This window comes from Alternaria metachromatica (genome assembly GCF_023757995.1).
Source record: "Alternaria metachromatica strain BMP 0045 chromosome Unknown scaffold_13, whole genome shotgun sequence".
Classification (NCBI taxonomy): Eukaryota; Fungi; Ascomycota; class Dothideomycetes; order Pleosporales; family Pleosporaceae; genus Alternaria; species Alternaria metachromatica.
Window position 1 is genome coordinate 498,111 of NW_026055504.1, and position 17,957 is coordinate 516,067.

General features: G+C 52.7%; 4 protein-coding genes across 4 annotated transcripts; 1 reads left to right on the top strand and 3 right to left on the bottom strand.

The window, feature by feature from the left end:
- Positions 1 to 69: 69 nt before the first annotated feature.
- On the top strand, positions 70 to 1,410 carry J4E83_006190 (uncharacterized protein; the record flags this gene model as incomplete). The annotated part of the gene is made up of 1 exon (XM_049333105.1): positions 70 to 1,410. One exon carries the CDS (start codon positions 70 to 72, stop codon positions 1,408 to 1,410), a length of 1,341 nt encoding a protein of 446 aa, XP_049187795.1.
- Positions 1,411 to 6,678: 5,268 nt separating this feature from the next.
- STT3 (oligosaccharyl transferase stt3 subunit) lies at positions 6,679 to 9,099 on the bottom strand (the record flags this gene model as incomplete). The annotated part of the gene is made up of 4 exons (XM_049333106.1): positions 6,679 to 6,949; positions 7,000 to 8,746; positions 8,809 to 8,889; positions 8,943 to 9,099. The coding sequence occupies 4 exons, from the start codon at positions 9,097 to 9,099 to the stop codon at positions 6,679 to 6,681; spliced, it is 2,256 nt and encodes a 751-aa protein (XP_049187796.1).
- A 315-nt stretch (positions 9,100 to 9,414) lies between these two features.
- On the bottom strand, positions 9,415 to 11,099 carry J4E83_006192 (uncharacterized protein; the record flags this gene model as incomplete). The annotated part of the gene is made up of 2 exons (XM_049333107.1): positions 9,415 to 11,002; positions 11,092 to 11,099. 2 exons carry the CDS (start codon positions 11,097 to 11,099, stop codon positions 9,415 to 9,417), a joined length of 1,596 nt encoding a protein of 531 aa, XP_049187797.1.
- A 2,404-nt stretch (positions 11,100 to 13,503) lies between these two features.
- Positions 13,504 to 17,389, bottom strand: J4E83_006193 (uncharacterized protein; the record flags this gene model as incomplete). Its single annotated transcript, XM_049333108.1, has 2 exons — positions 13,504 to 14,318; positions 14,368 to 17,389. 2 exons carry the CDS (start codon positions 17,387 to 17,389, stop codon positions 13,504 to 13,506), a joined length of 3,837 nt encoding a protein of 1,278 aa, XP_049187798.1.
- Between the last annotated feature and the right edge of the window lie 568 nt (positions 17,390 to 17,957).

Here is a 17,957-nt window from a genome sequence, read left to right on the forward strand (position 1 = left end):
GCGCATAATTCCGGGTTCGCTTTCGTTTTAATTATCCTCTCTGTTGCGGGGTGCAGACAACTTCCGATCATGCCAGCCCAAACAACATGTCCGATACCCGAAGTCGACCGCGCACTGTCGTCATACATAAACAATCGGGAAGACACGCTAAGGATTCGACGCACTCTTTCCAAGTATCTCACCTCAAGCCTGAGGCCCGTCAATGCAGCGACCCAGAATCAGCATCTGAACCATGAGTGCCCACAGAACCTATCTGCGGCCAACACCAACCCTCCAGGCCTGAAGGACACTCGTTTGGAATATCTACAGGCTCTGCGGGCCAATTCCCAAGCGCAAACAAGACGCCGTGAACTCCAGACGTCATTAGAAGATTTACGCAACCGCTATGTAGACGAGAACCCAACGCAGCCAGAATCAGAATACGACAACGAAGTTACGCGAGGCTATGTTGCTTTATTACGACAGCGCCGGTGCTATGCAGAACTCCAGGTCATCCAAGAGTCTCTAGACAAGCTCCTCACCGCAAAGCCATCGACCGCTGCGGCTGACCCAAGAGCTTCCATCAAAAGCGCCATCGGTGAGCAACCAGACTTACCCGCCGAGAGGTTAGAGCAACTATCGCAAGCCGAAGATGATCAAAACTGGGTCTTCAAGCTGAAGCAGGAGGTTCTCGAGGCGCGAACAGCCATGGAGCGCGCCCAGGTCGCGAGAAAGAAGGCCCAGGATGAGATGCCGGGTGAGCCCAGCTTACAAGCGCAAGTTCATGCGCTCGAGCGAGCAAGAGACGAGCTCGTTGATTGGGTGCAAGGAGAGTTGGCCAAGATGGAAGAGGACAGTGTTTTCCTTGAGGATGCCTCACCCGTCAAACGTCCAGTCAGCGTCGCGGCACCCGTCGATCTAGCGTCAGCAGAAACACAGATACGAGAATCGTACAACAAGTACATTGAAGCTCGTGCTAGTCTGCTCGAAGCTCATGCAAGCCTCCAGCAACCGTTGGATGTCCAGACTGACGATCAGAACGGCGGTCAAACTACACCCAACGAAGACAGCAAAGCCGCAGCAACGAAGCCTATCCGGCCGATTACCAAACTCTTGCCCTACCTCCCGCATCTTACCCAGATAGCAAACAACGAGCGTTCTCTGCTCCAGCAATCTGTATACCTCCAGAGTCAGATTGCATCCGCAGACCAAGACATTGAAGAAGCACTTCTTCGACTCTCCGGCGAAAGCCATCTTCTACCCGCTGGTTCGAAGGAAGTCGCAGCATGGGGCAAGACAGCACGGGAAGCTGAGGCGGCTACTGAAAAACTGGTGAAAGAGCGTCTGCAGGCTGCCCGGCAAGAAGTGGGCAGTGTGAGCACGATTGTAGAGCTCTGCTCGTTGCAGAGCAAGGTATTGGAGTCAGCATAGGACGAGGGAGCGAGGATAGCATATGATGAAGATTGCGGAGCCTAGGCTACGGCCACGATGAAGCGAGCTAAACATCATCTTCGTCAGTCACACAGGGCTTGTACGTAGCCCTAGAACGAACAATGGCATGACCTTCTTACATTGACATCACCATGTCAGATTAGCTCCTTTGTTCCATGTAAATGGCATACATTTCCATGGCTGACTGAACAAGTGATGTCTGAAAAGATTACCATTGCTCGATATGTGACATCGAAGTGCTTTCTTTTGGTTCCAAACACAAATGCACCGTGATGTTACATCTTGCAGGATCATTTCGAGTAGCGACCGATACTCGACTCAGTACGGTATCGCCAGCGTCAAAGTATCAAGGCTGCCGCAAAGATATGTGAACAAGACCCATTCCCAGCTCGCAAAGAAGCCTCCTTTATTGGTCGTCTTGGGATAAAAAATTCATACAGCGATCCGTCGTCTTTTTTGAAGTATCAGTTCCCGGGGAAAAGTGGTAGAGAGTGCAGAAGCGCAAAGCACAGGTGACAGGCTTTATATAGCCGTCGGTGTCGGTCATCGACAGCAATTCGAGCGCGCGATCTTTGACAGATGCAGACGAAGCATGACACTCTCCTTCAGTGGTCTATGTCAAGTGCGAACGCTACATGTCTACCCTGCACCCTTTTTTCGTTTCTTGGAAGTACTGGCTCTCCTTGTGCATGACGATGCGTTCATTTGATTTTGTCCTAGAGCTCAGGAGGATCGGCCATGGCATTGGTCTCGTGTAGTTTTGATATATCGAAGGCGGGCAAGGAGCCCTCGAGACATGAAAAAAAGAAAGAGGACAGAACCCCAAGGTCTGTGTGCTTCTCGCATCGTCGAAACGGGACATGTCATTGTAGAATGTGCATTTTGATTGTCAATTGCCCTTGGATGGATTCCGTTCTCAGCTCGCGCCAGGACATAATTCGACGCCCTCGATTTTTTTGGTAAGAAGACATGAAAGAGCATCTCAGTATTTTGAGTTGGAGACCGAGCAGCTTGGGTTGATAAGAGGAAGACTGTGAGGTGCAGAAACGGGGTTTTATATATGTGAGCGGTCAGTGCGCTATACCAGCTTTGTTATACAAGTCATGGCCAAGTATGTTGCGGGCCAGCTATCCAGCATCAATACATATCAGCGAACACCATAGTGTTGGCGCATAGTTAGTGACTGTCTGAGCACTCTCAAACCATCAAATGACATCCTCGTGTTTTTGAAGATGAACACATATGTCCATGTCTCCGACAACAGCATATTCAAACATTCAGTCTCCTCGGTCTTCTCCATGCAAAGCTCCAGTACGTGTTTCTAACCCGTATATTTCGACCAGAACATCAAAGCTTCTTATTTGAATGTTGCAGCGTACACTCAAACATACGTTCAACATGTCTCGAGTTCCTGCTCACACATAAGCTGTTGCCCATGGGTTTGGTTCAAACAACGCAGAACACATCGCGCATGCTCTCGATACTCTTTGGAACATAGAGCCAGGGATATGTGTTTTTTGGTGGGAAAAGCAGAGTGTATGCGAGGAGAAGAGCAGTACCAGGTCGAGGTTCTATACCCGACCCAGCACTACTCACGCCATTTGCGATAGCATCTACCTCTTTTGTGCGTGAAAGTGAATACTCAGTTTCATCGAATCTTTTCTTCCCGCTTTTCTCACACCGAAAACAAGGAAGTTGTGGAAGAGAGCAATGGCGAACAGCCCCTGGCCAAAACCGCGTCGTTGACGTTTTTGGAATGCGCACATGGCATGTTGATCTGAAAATTTGGAGAAACCTCTGGCGGAGAACCCAAAGACATATGCCTTGTGCAGTAGTTATTTTGGAGATTCGTCTTTTTAGAAAGTAGTAAAGGAATGAGAAGAGAAAGCGTCCTTCTCAGCATAGGATTTTCAGCAGTGCAGTTTTGAAAGCCAGGAGAAACTCCATATTGAGCGGCTTTGCTTTTTTGAATATGTTTCAGGTCTGGAAGATGGTATGAAAGTAAGGAAGCGGCACGCTGTGAGCTTATATATGCACCGTCAAAGGTCTGTGCGTTTATCTTTCTTGAAACATGTCAGTAGAGAATCGCTCGAATCCGACATCACCTGATCCAAAGTCTGCTTTCGCTGAAAACATGACATTGAAAGAAATCTAAAGAGGTATCGTAGGTATCTATGCATCAGTAATCGTTCAAAACCATTCCAAGTATGCTCCGCCTCATAGCATAGCAACCATACAGCTCGCCAGTGCCAGACTTTTACATACTCATCACCTCCAACAGCCTAGACATCCCTCCAATTCCGACTAGTCACTCGCTCTCTCGTGTCCAGTCTCGGGCCTCTACCCATCTCACGATACTCTCTCGCAAGCCCACCTCTATCACTTCCCTGATCGATCATCCTCACCGCCCTCCTCTCTTCCACAAATGTAGCAGGTTGTCCATTTTCATCGATACCCTTCCAGCTTCTGATATCATTGACCTCAGCTGAATGTGCGCTCTCCGAATCGGTATCATCATCTTCTTGTCTTCGGCGACTAGGCGGTGGAGTCATAGAACGAGTCCGTTCGAGTGCTCGTGGGCGGGAGACATGGCGAAATAGTGGCCGCGGTGGTCGTTCAGGTGACATAGGAGAGGGCGGAAGACGGGGTGTGCGACGTGCGGGAAGAGGAGAGATGTTCCGCACGAGTACCTCCTCAAAGCGTCTTGAGGGCGGAGGAGAAGGTGAAATACGGCGCTGTCGATCAATGCGAATTTCTTCTTCGTACTCCCTTCGTGGAGACGGTGATGAGTGTCGTATGCGAATCCTCTCGAAGTCCTGGGCTAGTGGCTCCGGTGGAGGATCGTCTACAACCCGATGGCGGGAATACTCTCGGTAATGCTCGTACTTGTCGCCACTCGCCAGTCGTTCGTCGGCATACCTTGATCTTCCTCTTGACTCCAGTACTGGCTCTTCTTGTCTTCTTCCACCACGAAAGTGAACACGAGGCCCTCCGACTTCGACGTGCATGCTCTGTTGACTTTCGCGCATAGTATCTCTTCGCCTGTGAGAGGTTTCGTGCTCGGTGCCTAGGGGCTTCAGGATGCTCCGACTAGGTGAATCCAAACGGCGACGTGGCACAGACTCAGCATTGCTCGAAGTTTCGTCCGACGCCTTGAGAAAGCTACGCTGCTCTGGTCCAATCGGGCGGTGCGGCCTCGGATGCGACATGAGACGAGCTTCCACTTCCTCGTTTCGCCTTTCAGCACGAAAGTTAACACGAACTGGAGATCTACTTAAACTCCTAGTACGTCGTTCCTGGGACTCCCTCCGATAGACAACTCTCGAAGATCTTGTCGGTGGCGGGGGCGACGGACTGAGTTCGATGATCCTTGAACTTGCCCGGCGCGATGGACTTCTCTCGACCTTCCTGTAGGAGTGAGTACGGACAACGTCTGGAGGAGGCCACACCTCGTCAGATCTCGAGGTAAGACTGGGGAGTGGTGGAGGTGGCGCAGGGTACACTTCATCCGACCGTGTTTCCCTAGTGCGGATAATGTCAGGCGGGGGCCAAACTTCACCAGCATACCTGGAAGAGCGACGAGGACTCAATGAGGAAGTCTTGAGCTTTTGTTCCGACCTAAACTCTTGTGTCGGCTGTTGAAGTACTCGCAGGCCCAGGCGCGCCTGACTAGACTCTCGTCTAACAACACGAGGACGACTGGGAGAGTATCGCGTGACATAGATCTCCTCTCGATTTGGTCTCCGGCCCCTACGCTCGTCATGGTCGATGTCGATATGGACACACTCTCTAGGCCAGTCGCAGGGTTCCTCGGCCGTACATCTTCGAATGTACCTGTATCTGCTGCTTGAGCGATGTGCGCCTGCAAGCTTCTTTTTGCACCTTCGACAGGGTGTGGGGATCATGGGCTTGTTAGGAAGGACCGGGTTGTTGCGATGGAAACCTGCGGAGCGCATCTCGCCGCAGTGACTGCAGGTGTGACAGAGCATAACTGGCACAGCTACTTCTTCTACCTGCGGGGGTGGTGCTTGCGCGGCATGTGACTGTCCGTATTGTTCGTAGTGGTATTGCTCGCTTGTCTGCCTCGTTCTTGACTCCATGATCTCCTGCTGTGTGTTGCGTGACGATGGTACCATTGCGCTCGTAAGAGGAGCGGCTCGTCGACGTTCCATTCCAGAACCTGGATTGCTATGCTGCCAGTCGGCGTTGTACCCTGGTGGAGGCGGTGGTCGTGCGTCGTAGCCCTGTGGAATATGAGCGTACCCTTGTGGTCCGGCTACTGACGGCGTCTGCTGTTGATCCTGTTGTTGTGACTGAGGACTTAGGAGCGGTGGTGGGCGCTGTGGGATCCCAAGATGATTGTACACGCCCTGGCCGTATCCACCCTGCTGTGGGTATGCAGGCTGCTGAGGGTATCCTGCCTGTTGAGGGTATCCAGCTTGTTGAGGATAGCCTCCCTGATATCCGGGAAAAGAAGCGACGGACGAGGCAGCTGGCGGAGGTGTGGGTGCTGCGGGAGGGACTCCGAGCCCTTGGAATTGCTACATGGAGGGTAAGCCAGGTTCTATATTTGCTGACGCACTGCGCGCGGGCGTCGATGGGATGGGGCCGAACATGATTACGTCTATTCTTGCTGTCAGCCAACTTCTGGTCTCAGGCGACAATGGCGCACTTACACATTGTAAAGATACGAATTGGCTGGCCGGGCGAAGGAGCCGGGGTACTGAGGAATTGGCTGGCCTTGATCTTGGCCTTGCCCGTTACTGCCACTGCCGCCAGTGCGGCCCATATACGACTCAAAGGCCCTTCTCTGTTCTTCATTCGCCATATTGTGGTTTGAGCAGGTGCGGACGTGAGATTCGAAGGCGGAGGGAAGCCGGAGGACTGGCCCTAGTCGTGGGTCCCACGTGGGCGACCGGGAAAGCGCGAGCAGGTATTAAGAGGAAGGAGCGACAGAGAGAGATGTGGGGTAGACAAATGATGGTTGGAAAAGCATGTGAGAAAGCATGTCGACGAACGTGGAATCAAAGTGAAAGAGCAGACGCACAAGCAGGATTGCGCGACTGCGAAACCGCATCTCCAATCATGATAGTCGAACTCACCGCAACTCACCTCAAGGATACCGACGATGGGACTTAATATTCTTTTATTTCTTCCCAGACTCCCGCCTGCGAACAATGCCAACAAGGCTTCTTATTTGTACAAATGCTATAGATCTCTAGCAAGATTTTCATACACCCATCAAATCTACTCAACTCTCAATACCCTAGGTCCCTTCCTCTTGGTGGACCGCTTCTTCTTGTGGCCCTTGTCGAACGATACGGCGCTTTGATGGTCGCGACCAAAGTTGTCAAGATCCTTGACTTTGTAGATCCTGATGATCCAGTTCTCGCTGGTAAAGGCTTCCTCGATGGTGCTGAGCTCGGGGCCTTGAGCGGGGAGACGCGCGCCACGGACACGGTCCTGGGCTTGTCCGGCGGGGAACAGCGCGTTGTAGTTGTAGTAAGACATCTTGTACCTGATATGCTGTTAGTAGTTGCAGTAGCTGGTGGGTACTAGATCACTTACATCAAGCTGTTCTTCATGGTGGGGGTAGCCTCCTCGTCCACACGGTACTCGCCTCGTGGAGTGAAGAAGTTGCGCTCCTTGACCTCATCAGGCCAGATACCCTCGGCAATCCTGACCATCCAGAGGAACTTGTTGATGTCGTCTCCAGAGTAGCCAAGTAGACCACCAAAGACAACCAATACGTAGTCGACCTCGTGTTGACGCATGATGGGGTAGCTGACCTCCTCCCTGGAGCTCATAGCCTTACCGACAGTAGCAATGTGCGTGTTGTTCCAGGTGTTGTTGTCGACAAGGGTTGGGCGGTCGGCCATACCACCAATCTGGTATCCGTAGTCCCACCACGACATGATCTTGGCGTTCTGAGGGGTGTTCTGCCTGAGCCAGTAGTATGCCTCACGGTAGTCATCGATGATGTGCTGGCTACCGTCAGGAAGCCTGGATGCGAGCACGACGGAGGGCGAAGAGTAGGCGTTGGAAGTGACCCATGTGCAGTGTAGAACGAACAGCATGAGGTAGATGGCGGCGGTTCCAGCGACGGTAAGCTTGGAGGCATACGAGTAGATGCCGACGAGCGGGTTGCGTGTAGATCGGAGACCCTCGGGAAGGATAGCTGCAGCAGCGACTGCAGCGGTATCGGTGCTGCCGTTCTCGGTGACGGGCTTGGGGGTCTTGACGTCAAGGTAGGTGTCGAGAATCTGCGAGAAAGCAATTGCCGATGCAACGCAGACAATGGGAGTCAAAGTGAGCATGAGACGAACCATGACACCGGCGAAGTAGCTGGCGAGCACAGCGTAGATGACAATGAAGACCTGCTCATCGGTCAAAGTGCGGAAGCACAGGTAGACACCAGCGGGGAAGAGCCAGATCATCATGTTGAGATCGAAGAAGAAAGCGGGCCATGCGGTAGGCTGATGCTCGGAAACGGAGGCAATGATGGGAATGTGAATCTTGGCGTATCCGGTATCCCAGAGCGAGTAGAAACGGCCAGTCCAGGGCGCAATGACACCAGAGACGGTAAGAAGCACCAGTCCACCAACACCGATGAGGAAGACACTCAGGACCAGAGCACGGAGCAGCGTCTGGAACTGCTTGCCGGGAAGTTGTGCGCGAACCCAGTCGACGAAGGCGACCAGCTGGAGGAGGCCAAAGACACCGAGCGCGGACATGTGCTCGCTACTGCGGATGGGCAGGAAACCGACGAAGGGAATCTGCATACTCGCAAGCGTACCGAGCGCATACCACGAAGTGTAGCTGACGTACAATCTCGGGCTGTATCGTCCCATGCAGATCAAGACGAAAGCGTGCAGGGGCAGCAAGTTGGTGATGAAGACGTACCCACCCCACGCTGACACCATGTATCCGTAGAACAGCGCAGTCAATGCACCCCAGAACATGGATCCGAGCTTGACCGCCTTGATCCACAGGAAGAAGGTGAAGACGAGCAGGAAGATGGCAATGGCCTCGTTATCGTAACTTCCCGCGACGGATCGCGAGATGTAACCGGGGGTGATGCCCATGAAGGCTGCGGCGAGCAGACCGGCGGAGGGCGACGGGACCATCTCGGAGGTCAGGAGGTAGGTCGCTAGCGCGGTAAGACCTGAGAAGGCAGGCGCGAGGAGGACACAGATGTTTCGAATGTCGACGGGCATGGCGAGAGCGCGGAGGGCGTGGTAGATGACACCGCTGGTGACCATCAGTCCAGGGTAGAGAGTACCACCCGTAACTCGTCCAAGAGGGTGCCATGTTCCTGCATTCCATGTCAGTCCATTGTAGCTACATGGCATTGGGGCATGCGGCGGAGATGCGTACGGTCGTCGAACCAGTCCCAGAAGCTGTAGAAGCCATTCTGTACCAGGTATTTCGTCGCTCGGAAGTTGAACCACGGATCGACTGCATTGCATAATCAGTCAATTGCCCCATAACTCCTCAATTGTAGTACTAACACTCGTGAATGATGCTCTCAAAGCGAATAACGGAGAACAGACGACTGCTTACGGCGGCGGCAGCGATGAGGCACAGGATAATCACCCGGAGCAAGCCTCGAGTGTTGCGGCCAGTCGCCTGCTTGAGCAGCTGCCCGTCATCTACGGCGGCAGCCATGTTTGCAGGAGAAGTTAAGGAAGGTGAGGTTGTTGGTCGCAAGGCCGCGTCACGGAACTTCTCGAGAGCTATGCTTCATGAGCACACGTTTCCAACTCCACGCCTCGGCGCTTGGTTTCGCCGACCTTCAACACCCCTGCAACGTCATCACCATCACCATGTCCGTGACAGCCACGGAGCGCCGTTAAGCATACAACATTCTTTTATCTTACGTCGATTCACATATGCGAAAATTGTCTACTGGGTATCTAGATCTGCGCTCTGAGATGTCACTAGTCTGCGCAAAAGAAATCCATCATGAAAGCTTCCGTCTCTTCAACACTGCAACTGGCGCATACGCGATGTGAGCAGTTGGCGCAAGCAACATCTACAACACCGCAAGGGTTCTGACATATGCACTGTATTTGTTAGCACTGTCACAAATAGCTGAAACAGGTAACTTACACAATAGCGATTTGTTACCAGCGTCTTTTGTCTTCGCTTTGCGTGTCGTTCGTCATATACTGAGTCTTCTGAACGCTGTCGTTTTACTGCAGTTCCTAGCGCGATATCACCTGCAAGTGGCGAGGGTCGCATCGATGCATGGCTTGACATCGGCATACTGGGTATGTCGTTTGGAGGAAGAGGATGCGGCTGTCGCGGCTGTGGAACATCGTCATCCACGTCTCCGGTAGCATCCACATCGCCGTCCTTTTCCCTCTCGTCCTCATCGTCAAAGTAGTCTCGTTTCTTCTTCTCTTCTAGCAGCTCTTTCTTCGGTCGGTTCTCTTCAGCACAGATCCAGTCATCAATATTTCTCCTCTCCTTCTCGAAGTGACGCGCGATGTGATCAAACCGCTCATCCCAAGCTGCATTGCGTCGCTCTTTGAGCTGCACTATATCTTTGCACAGGCCACACCAGAAGGTACCTTGGCAGTTCTTGCCAATCCTGCGGAGGTTGACACTCTCTTGAGCAACTTCACACGCCATCTTATGCTCCCTCTCTAAGTGGTTCTTGAACGCTCCTTCGCGGTATAGATGCACACCACAGACCTGACCTGTCTGGAGTTCTTGGCCGCAGCGGAAGGCTTCCTGCTGGAAATGCTGACTGTTCTCGTGGCGCTTCCAATCTGACTTTGCGCCAAAGCGTTTGTGGCACTTGGGATATGTGCATCCATAAGGCCTGTTATGTCGCTTGATGTGCTTACGCAGATCGCAATCACGAGCGACCGCAAATTCGCAGCCAGACATCGGACATGTCTTGTCATTGTTTGAAGAGCTCTTGCTGGAGCGACGCTGTTCTGTGTCGGGGGTTCTTGGGCCTTTGTTGACAAGCTCAGCCATCATCTTTAACAAAGCATCATTTTTCTCAGACTTGGACGGCCTCCTGGATCTATCGTCGCGATTGGCTTTTTGCAGCAACTCTAGTATGCGACTCTCAATATCCACAGGCTCCGGCGAATGCAAGCGCTGTTCAGACTTCCTCTTGAGCTCTAGCGCTTGCTGCTCAGCCTTAGTCTGGGGTGCATTGGATAAAGAGGAACGCTGTGAGGACTTTTGAATCTTGACATGGTTACTTCCAGACGCGCCAGGAGCGGCCTTGATAGTGGAGAGAGCATCTTGTATCCCCGGTGCATTGTGCCGAGAACGAATCATCTTCGACGTTTTCTGAACACGACTGTTGTGTGGTGCGGAAGTAAACCCAGGTCCAGAGAGCCGAGCTGGTGGCTGTGCTTTAGGCACAAATAATGAGTCCTGGCTTGGCGAAGATAGGTATCTGGCATCCTGCATCATGGGAAAGTCCATCATAGAGATGTTGCCCATCGTTGGGCTTATGGAGAAGGGAATCTCCATGCCGGCTACTGTTGACCCAATGTCCAGGGGTGTAACGGTTGTTTTACTCTCTATAGGAGAGTCGACTCGCCTGGGACGCCATACCGATCTATCAATGTCAGCTTAGCTGACTCCTCAAATGTGAAATGTGCAAATCTACCTTTCTACGAGTTCGAGCACGTTCTCATCTTTGTGCATCCTCTCAACATGCTGCTTGAAGTTGTCTAGGCGTGGCCAGATTTTCTCTTTGTTCCTACAATCCACTACAGCACACTGGTAGGACTTCTTGTCAATGTCCTTCCGATGTAGGCTTTTCTGATGCCGCTCAAGATCGTTCGTAGTCGTGAAGCCCTCTACTCTTTTGCAGCCGGGTACGTCACACTTGAAGGGTTTGCTGTGCTTGAGCATGTGTTTCCTGTTACCTTCATCAGCACGTGGTGATCTTATAGTGATGCCCATACGCACTTGAACTCTGAGTTGCACTTGAGTACTTCTGAGCACTCATAGCATGGAAAGTCTTTCTTTGACCTCGACCTCCCACTACGACTGCTGACATGGGATCGTTGATCTGAAGGCATCCGTGACATCGTAGGAGCCTCGCTTGTGGCAGACTCGACATGCATGTTGTTAATATCTGACATGAAACTTGCCGATAGTTCCTGATGGAGATGATCGGGATCATTGCTTATGACCGACTTGGTGTTCCGCGAAACGTAGCCCTCGTCAGATGGCAAAGCCTGACTATCAACGTCGGATCCCGGACTCCATGGGAACTGGAAATTCACATTCGATCGAGGGGAAAGATCATGAGAGCTACCAGACTGAGATAGCCTCATATTGTACGGACTCCATGCTGGCTCCGGCCCTCTGCCTGCAGTCGGACCATGATAAGGCCGTACATATCGTGGATCGAGAAGATCAAAATCCCTCGGCATATGGGATCCAATACCATTATCTAACAGAGAGAGATTGGTCTGAAGATGATTCATACGATCAAAGCCTCTCGTATGTGATGCAGTTCTTGAAGTATGTAAGGAGGCTGATGAGCTAGATCTTTGGCTCCGTACACTATGTGCACTCCGTGGTTGTTGGGAAAACGTGCTCTGCTGCGTCTGCACAGGATCAATGTGCAGTGCAGGTATCTGGCGGCCATAGTATTGGTTGGGAACTGAGATGTTATAAGACTGTTGATAGTCCCCGTTCTGGTTGTGTAGTGACATGTTCGCTATCATGGGTCAGCATCTTTCGGGGCTGCCTCAGGCATCAATATGCCACCCAAATTCATCCCAACCAGCTCTCGAACATGGAAAGAGGCATCATCATCGTATAAGCATCAGTAAATAAGTGCAGACAAGAAGAGAAATAAGAGTATAGAAAAGGCAACAACAACACATACCTGTAATCTCAACTCGTCAGCCTGCTGCGATATGGAAGCCTTACGCCTGCCTTAAGGAACGCCGTACGCAAACCGTTTCAGAGGAGCAGGCGCGCAGCTGTGCATTAGTAGATTCCAGCTGCAGCACACCGCCCCAATCTGCTAAGATGACAAGCCAGATGGGTACATGTAACAGGTAATGTGTGTGAGGTCCTCCGTTTCGTGTCCCATGCGCACGGGCATGCGCTGCCTGCCGGTGAGATCTGAGGAAAGGCTTCGATACCAAGACGCTGTCACCTCATCGCGTGCACCTGCCCTGCACTGGCTGTATCGGAGGACTTCGATTCGAGATGGGCAAAAAGGGGACTGTAGTATGTCGTCACGGTTTCTTTCCACACGCAGTGGTTATCGCAGTTGTACGCCTGTGATCGCGATGGCGAGGGTGCGCCGCATGTGGGCGGCCTCCCAGTCCTCCTCGCGCAGGGGCGCTACCAGGAAGGCGACCGGTGCCCTCTTTGCCCTCTTTCTCTTTCTGACAGCTCATTCGTGCTGGGGATGCACCTAGCGAGCCGTTCACCGAATTGCAGATGGAGGACTCCAAGTTGCGGGTGGCTGTGTCGAGAGTCCTCCATGTGCGTGGGAGACGCATGCAGCCAATCACAGCCTCGGACCGGGTTCCTCCCCGGCGGCGCGATCGATTTAGCACGCCGCGCTGATGTGTGTATGACAGGGCGCGGGGGCTGGAAGTTTGAAAATAAGTCAGGCATTGCACTCGCGCAAAGGACTTTTACTGGCGCTGGCGATGGCTGTCGTGCAATCACGCCTTTGTGGAGTGGAAGGTACCTAGGGGCTTTAAGTGGGTCGCAGCTTCCAGTCTACAAAGTATCTCACCAACGGTACTATATCGTATGGAGCGGACAACAAAGTATGGAAAATCGAGGCATTGAGAAATTGATGCAATTAACGCGCCGATGTCTATAGTACCATGCATGCCTATTGCACGATCAGATGCGACAATGTAGTCGATCCAGTTCGAATCCGAAGCGACAGTAGGTATCGTAACGCGTCTAAACCAAATTCGCCTCGTAAACATGAAAACCTCTTCCGCTGTGCAAGAGTGGATATCGTACGAAATCAACGTGAGCCAAAACAAAATCAGATCCTACGCCTGTCCTATGGGCGTGTCGATTGAAACCCCTCCCATAATCCATCCCCGTCTATTGCTGATGTTGGTATTGATAGTTATGTTGTGCTGTCAGATACGACATGGCAGGGTAGGTGCTGCCTTGCTGGTAAGACATAGCGTTGTTGGTATCGTAACCCATATTCGGCATCTCAGTCGTCAAGCCCTGCGGCTCTTGAGTGTAGTAGGAAGGAAAAGGTGTAGTCGTAGCGTCGACCGGAGAGTCCGTGTACAGCGACTGCTGTTGTTGAACGGTATTGACAGGATTCATGCCATACTGCTGCACCCCGTTCTGCATATTCCCATTCTGGTATGGCTGATTAGGAATCTGCAGCCCGTTCGTATAGCCATTGTGTGGCTTCCGAGGGACCTGTAAGCCTGGGTAGGTCTGGTTCGTGAAATTTGTGGCATTGTTTGCCACATAGTTCGCATAGCCGCTAGTCTGAGTCGGTGGCGGTGCCATTTGCGGTGGGGGGTAGGTTTGCATCGGCGTAGACCCTGCCTGGGATTTTGTTTCCTGGGGATAAAGACTGTGAGGGTCGATACCAGGTGCATATGCGGCATTGGGATTGTACCGCGACGGATTGTCTAGTGGCGAGCGGCCCGGAGTAATGGAGAGCTTGCGGCTTTCGGGCAGCTCTACCACGGGGCTAATGATGCTGTCCGCGTTGAGCTGCTTCTGGTCCACAAGCGTAAGGATGGGCATGCTGAGCTGCTCCATGTGTTTTGCCAAGTGAACAGTCAATTTCTTCCAGCTCGTACAGATGTTGCCACAAAACCGGCATGGCTCGTCCTTGGGTTGCTTAGTCGTGTCGCGGCGACATCTTTCGACAATGGCCCAAATGTCATCTGTCTTTGCGTTAGCGAGATCTCAAACAAAGAGACTTGCCCATCTCACCCTGGTCACCAGTTGCTGTCGCGTCTTTGTGAGCGGCTCGGGTACGTTGCCGTGGCTCAGCTATCTTGTGCTCACGAACGAGATGCTGCACAAAATTATCCTTGCGATAGCAGGTATGGTTGCAGTCTGCAATCTGACATGTCCAGTTCTCCAGCTGACGGTGTCGCTCGTTCTCGTGTCTGACCCAGTCCGCCTTGCGCTTGAACGATTTGGGTTCCCCGCAATTGGGGAAGGTGCACGTGAAAGGCTGTACGTCTTCATGCACATGCTTGGTCCAATCGGACGGCTTGTAGAACTTTTTGACCTTGAAACACAGCGTGCATTCGAACTCGGCTGGTAGGCGCTTGACAGGGGGAAGAGGTACACCTGATGGGAACGCGGCAGGAGCCACATTACCTTCTAGCGGGGGCTCGCCATCGTCGTCGGAAGAACCAGGTGCAGTGACCTGGAAACCGATGAAAGGAGTTTCGGCATCCTTGGCACCGGCTTTCGGAGGGAGTTGCTTTGCCTCACCACCGAGGTCAGTACAAAACTTTGCAGAGGCACAATTCTTATGCTGTACGGCGTTGAGATGCTTGACCTTGAACTCCAATAATCTCTTGTATCTGCGCATTTGCTCCTGGGTGATACGCTCAACCATGAAATCAGCCAGGCGTGGGTTAAGTTGTCTAGCATGAGTTCTGAAGCCGTCGTACGTTGGGACAATGGGATCGGTGCGGACCGTGAGATCCATACTAACGGGGTCTTGGTCATCTTCATCATCGTCTCCAGCTGGACTTGGCTGTGCGGAAGGCTTCGTGGCCTCTGTGTCCGCGAGCGGTGAAGCTAACATAGGCATCGGTGGACCTCCGTGCTGCGTCATCAGCTCAGCCAGCCCAGGCGATCTCCCTCTCCCGATATCGCTCCTGCTTCGAGTACGTCTGATGGCATTTTTGGGACCTTTGTACCACGGGCCCGCTGCCGCAGACAGACCTACTGAACTAAGTTGTCCCCCGTCCTTGCTATGACTGCTTAGGTTTGTGTCAACTCGAGGAGATTTTGGACGACCCCAACTACCTATACGTTTCGGCTTCTCCATGATGGGCTCCTTGGACTTGTCCGAGGCTGCATCAGACTGCTGCACTGGTATACTGCCCTTGCGCTTGAGTATATTGCTTGGTGTACGTTTGGGTAGAATGTTTTCCAAGAAGCTGGGCCGCCGTTGTCGCTCCTTGCTCTTTCTTGGCTCGGGTTCGATGACTTTGATAACACCGGGAGCTGCACGTATGCTACCAATGTCAGACTCGCTGAGACGGCGTGAGCCAACGGTTGCCGCAAGTGAAGCTTGTTCAACGTCCTTTGCTCGCACCAAGAAGCGCATCATCGCAGCATTGGATGTGGGCGGCTGATATCGAGTTGATGGGTTTGGCGGATGCGGCTGTAACGGTCCATCTACCCATGGCTTGACAGCAGTACCATCCTTTGGTATAAGTTCTTGTGTCGGAGGAAAGTACGAGTTTTCTACATGGCTTGCGCTGATATCGATCGCAGCGGGTGGGGATTCAGGTTCTGCCGACTCGTCATCGTCGTAGTCGTAGTCGCCGTAATCGCTTCGTTCGTCAATGTACACCCCAGGTCCAGGTATGCCCGAATCATCTATACGGTCGAAATTGGTACGCACACCCAGCCCGAAGCTATCTGGGAGAGCCCGGCGTTGAATGTCGTTGTGACTCTTCGCTCGACGTCGACCTGTAATGGGCTTGAGTAGATTGTTCGAAGGCCCTGCGTCGCCTGCCTCGCTTCCGACCTCACTCTTAGTGAGCCACTCCTGCACTTCAAGCTTCTTCTCATCCTTCGAGCGTTGCTCTGCAATTTCCTCTATGCTGGGGATCCATGCGTCACCCATCCGGCGGCGCTCGTCAGGGTTGATACCGTTCTGCCCCGACTGTCCTGTCGTGAGCCAGGAGCCATCCTCGTTGCGATCGGGTCCACGGACTCCTGGTCGCGAATGCACGTTCTCGTGAGGCTCCGCTTCACTATCCGAGTCACCGTTATGGGCATACGGTGATAGGTGATTACCAGAATGACGACTGCCATAGCTGTGCTTGCTGACAGGCATGCTATTGTCGGAACGCGAAGGCGAATCTTCTCTGCTATAGTTCTCCACACGTACAATGGGACTCGTCAAATGTCGCGTGAGGGGCCTTGGGTTTGCCATTGACACGTTTCCGGGACTATTCGTTAGAGCTGGACTGTGTGTTTGCTTGATAGGTGTTGTATGCGGCAGATGATTCGCTTGGTTTGGCGGCGTCGACATGTTCCCGTTGTACTGCATAGAGGGGAAGGCTGAGCTCTCATCGCCTAGTGCCGGACTGGAATTGTTCGTCGCACTGGGCGACATTAATTGATGGTGCGGGTTTAGCGAAGTGTTATTGAGGTGGTTGCTTGGCTGAGCGTTGTACGTGTTCAGCGTCCCTGAGGTCAAGGCTGACATGTCAACATGCTCTTGGAATGCCGGAAAATTACTGGCCGAACCGTTATCGGCAAAAGTCAGGCCAGAGAATTCATCGAGAACGTGTCCATTGAAGTTTGGTGTTGCATAAGCGCTGAGATCGTGGTGACTGGGATCGCTCATATAACCTGTTTCTGGGCTAAAATGCTCAACTGAATGCGAGGGCGAGATGTTCTGTCCGTTTCCGTAGTAGGATCCCGGAGAAAGACCGTAGTTTTGAACTTGATTGTAGGCATTCGGTGGTGGATATGACATGTCCGGATGTAATGAGGAGTCGAGAGAGGATCCAACGTTAGGAGTGAAGATGGATTCCTGCCCAGGGGTGCTGGATGAGGGAAGCGATACCATGGACCCATCGTAAACCATGGATGTCGGCTCTGCAGAGTACGTGAATGTGCCTTGCGCGTCTGGCATTAGGAAGTTGCCGCCAGTAGGCGCAAGTTGATAGCCGCTAGTCTGCACATCCTGAGGGTGGCGTGGCTGACGCCGAGGGTCCTGGTAGGGCTGTGTATGCGTATCGACTGCTTGCATGATTATTTTGGCTGTAACGAACAACCTGAAAGTGGAGTCGATAGTAGATTAGGTCGCGACGATCAACAAATGGTTGCGACGGGCAGGGTGGTGTGGAGGGTAACGTGACTGTAGCCAGCGCTGCTTAGGGCGGCATAGTGCTGCCTGAAGGTTACTGATGTTGAATATTGCGAAAGTCAGAAAACCAGATGAGGGGAAAGTGTCGCAGCGCGTCCAGTTACCCAGATAGGTTGGTGGGATGGCGGAACGAGGGAGAGAAATATCGCAGTGCGGCTGAAAGCGAAAGAGGACAGGCTGCTGTAGCTTGAAGCTGGATGGCGATCTGCCTCGCACAGGACGGAAGTTTGGAGCCGTTGAGGCTAGAGGCAGTGCCGGCACTCTACGATGTTGACAGCTTCAGGGTGGGTCGCGAGCGAAATCGGGAGACGGCGCGCGCGAACAACAGAGAAGCGGCGTAAAGTGCTTGGATGGTTGGTAGAAACAGAGTGGATTTCGATGTCGACGGTGGAGCCAGCGGCAGCAACGAGCGAAAGTCGAGGCACCGGTCAAGGCTGATTCCCCCCAAGAT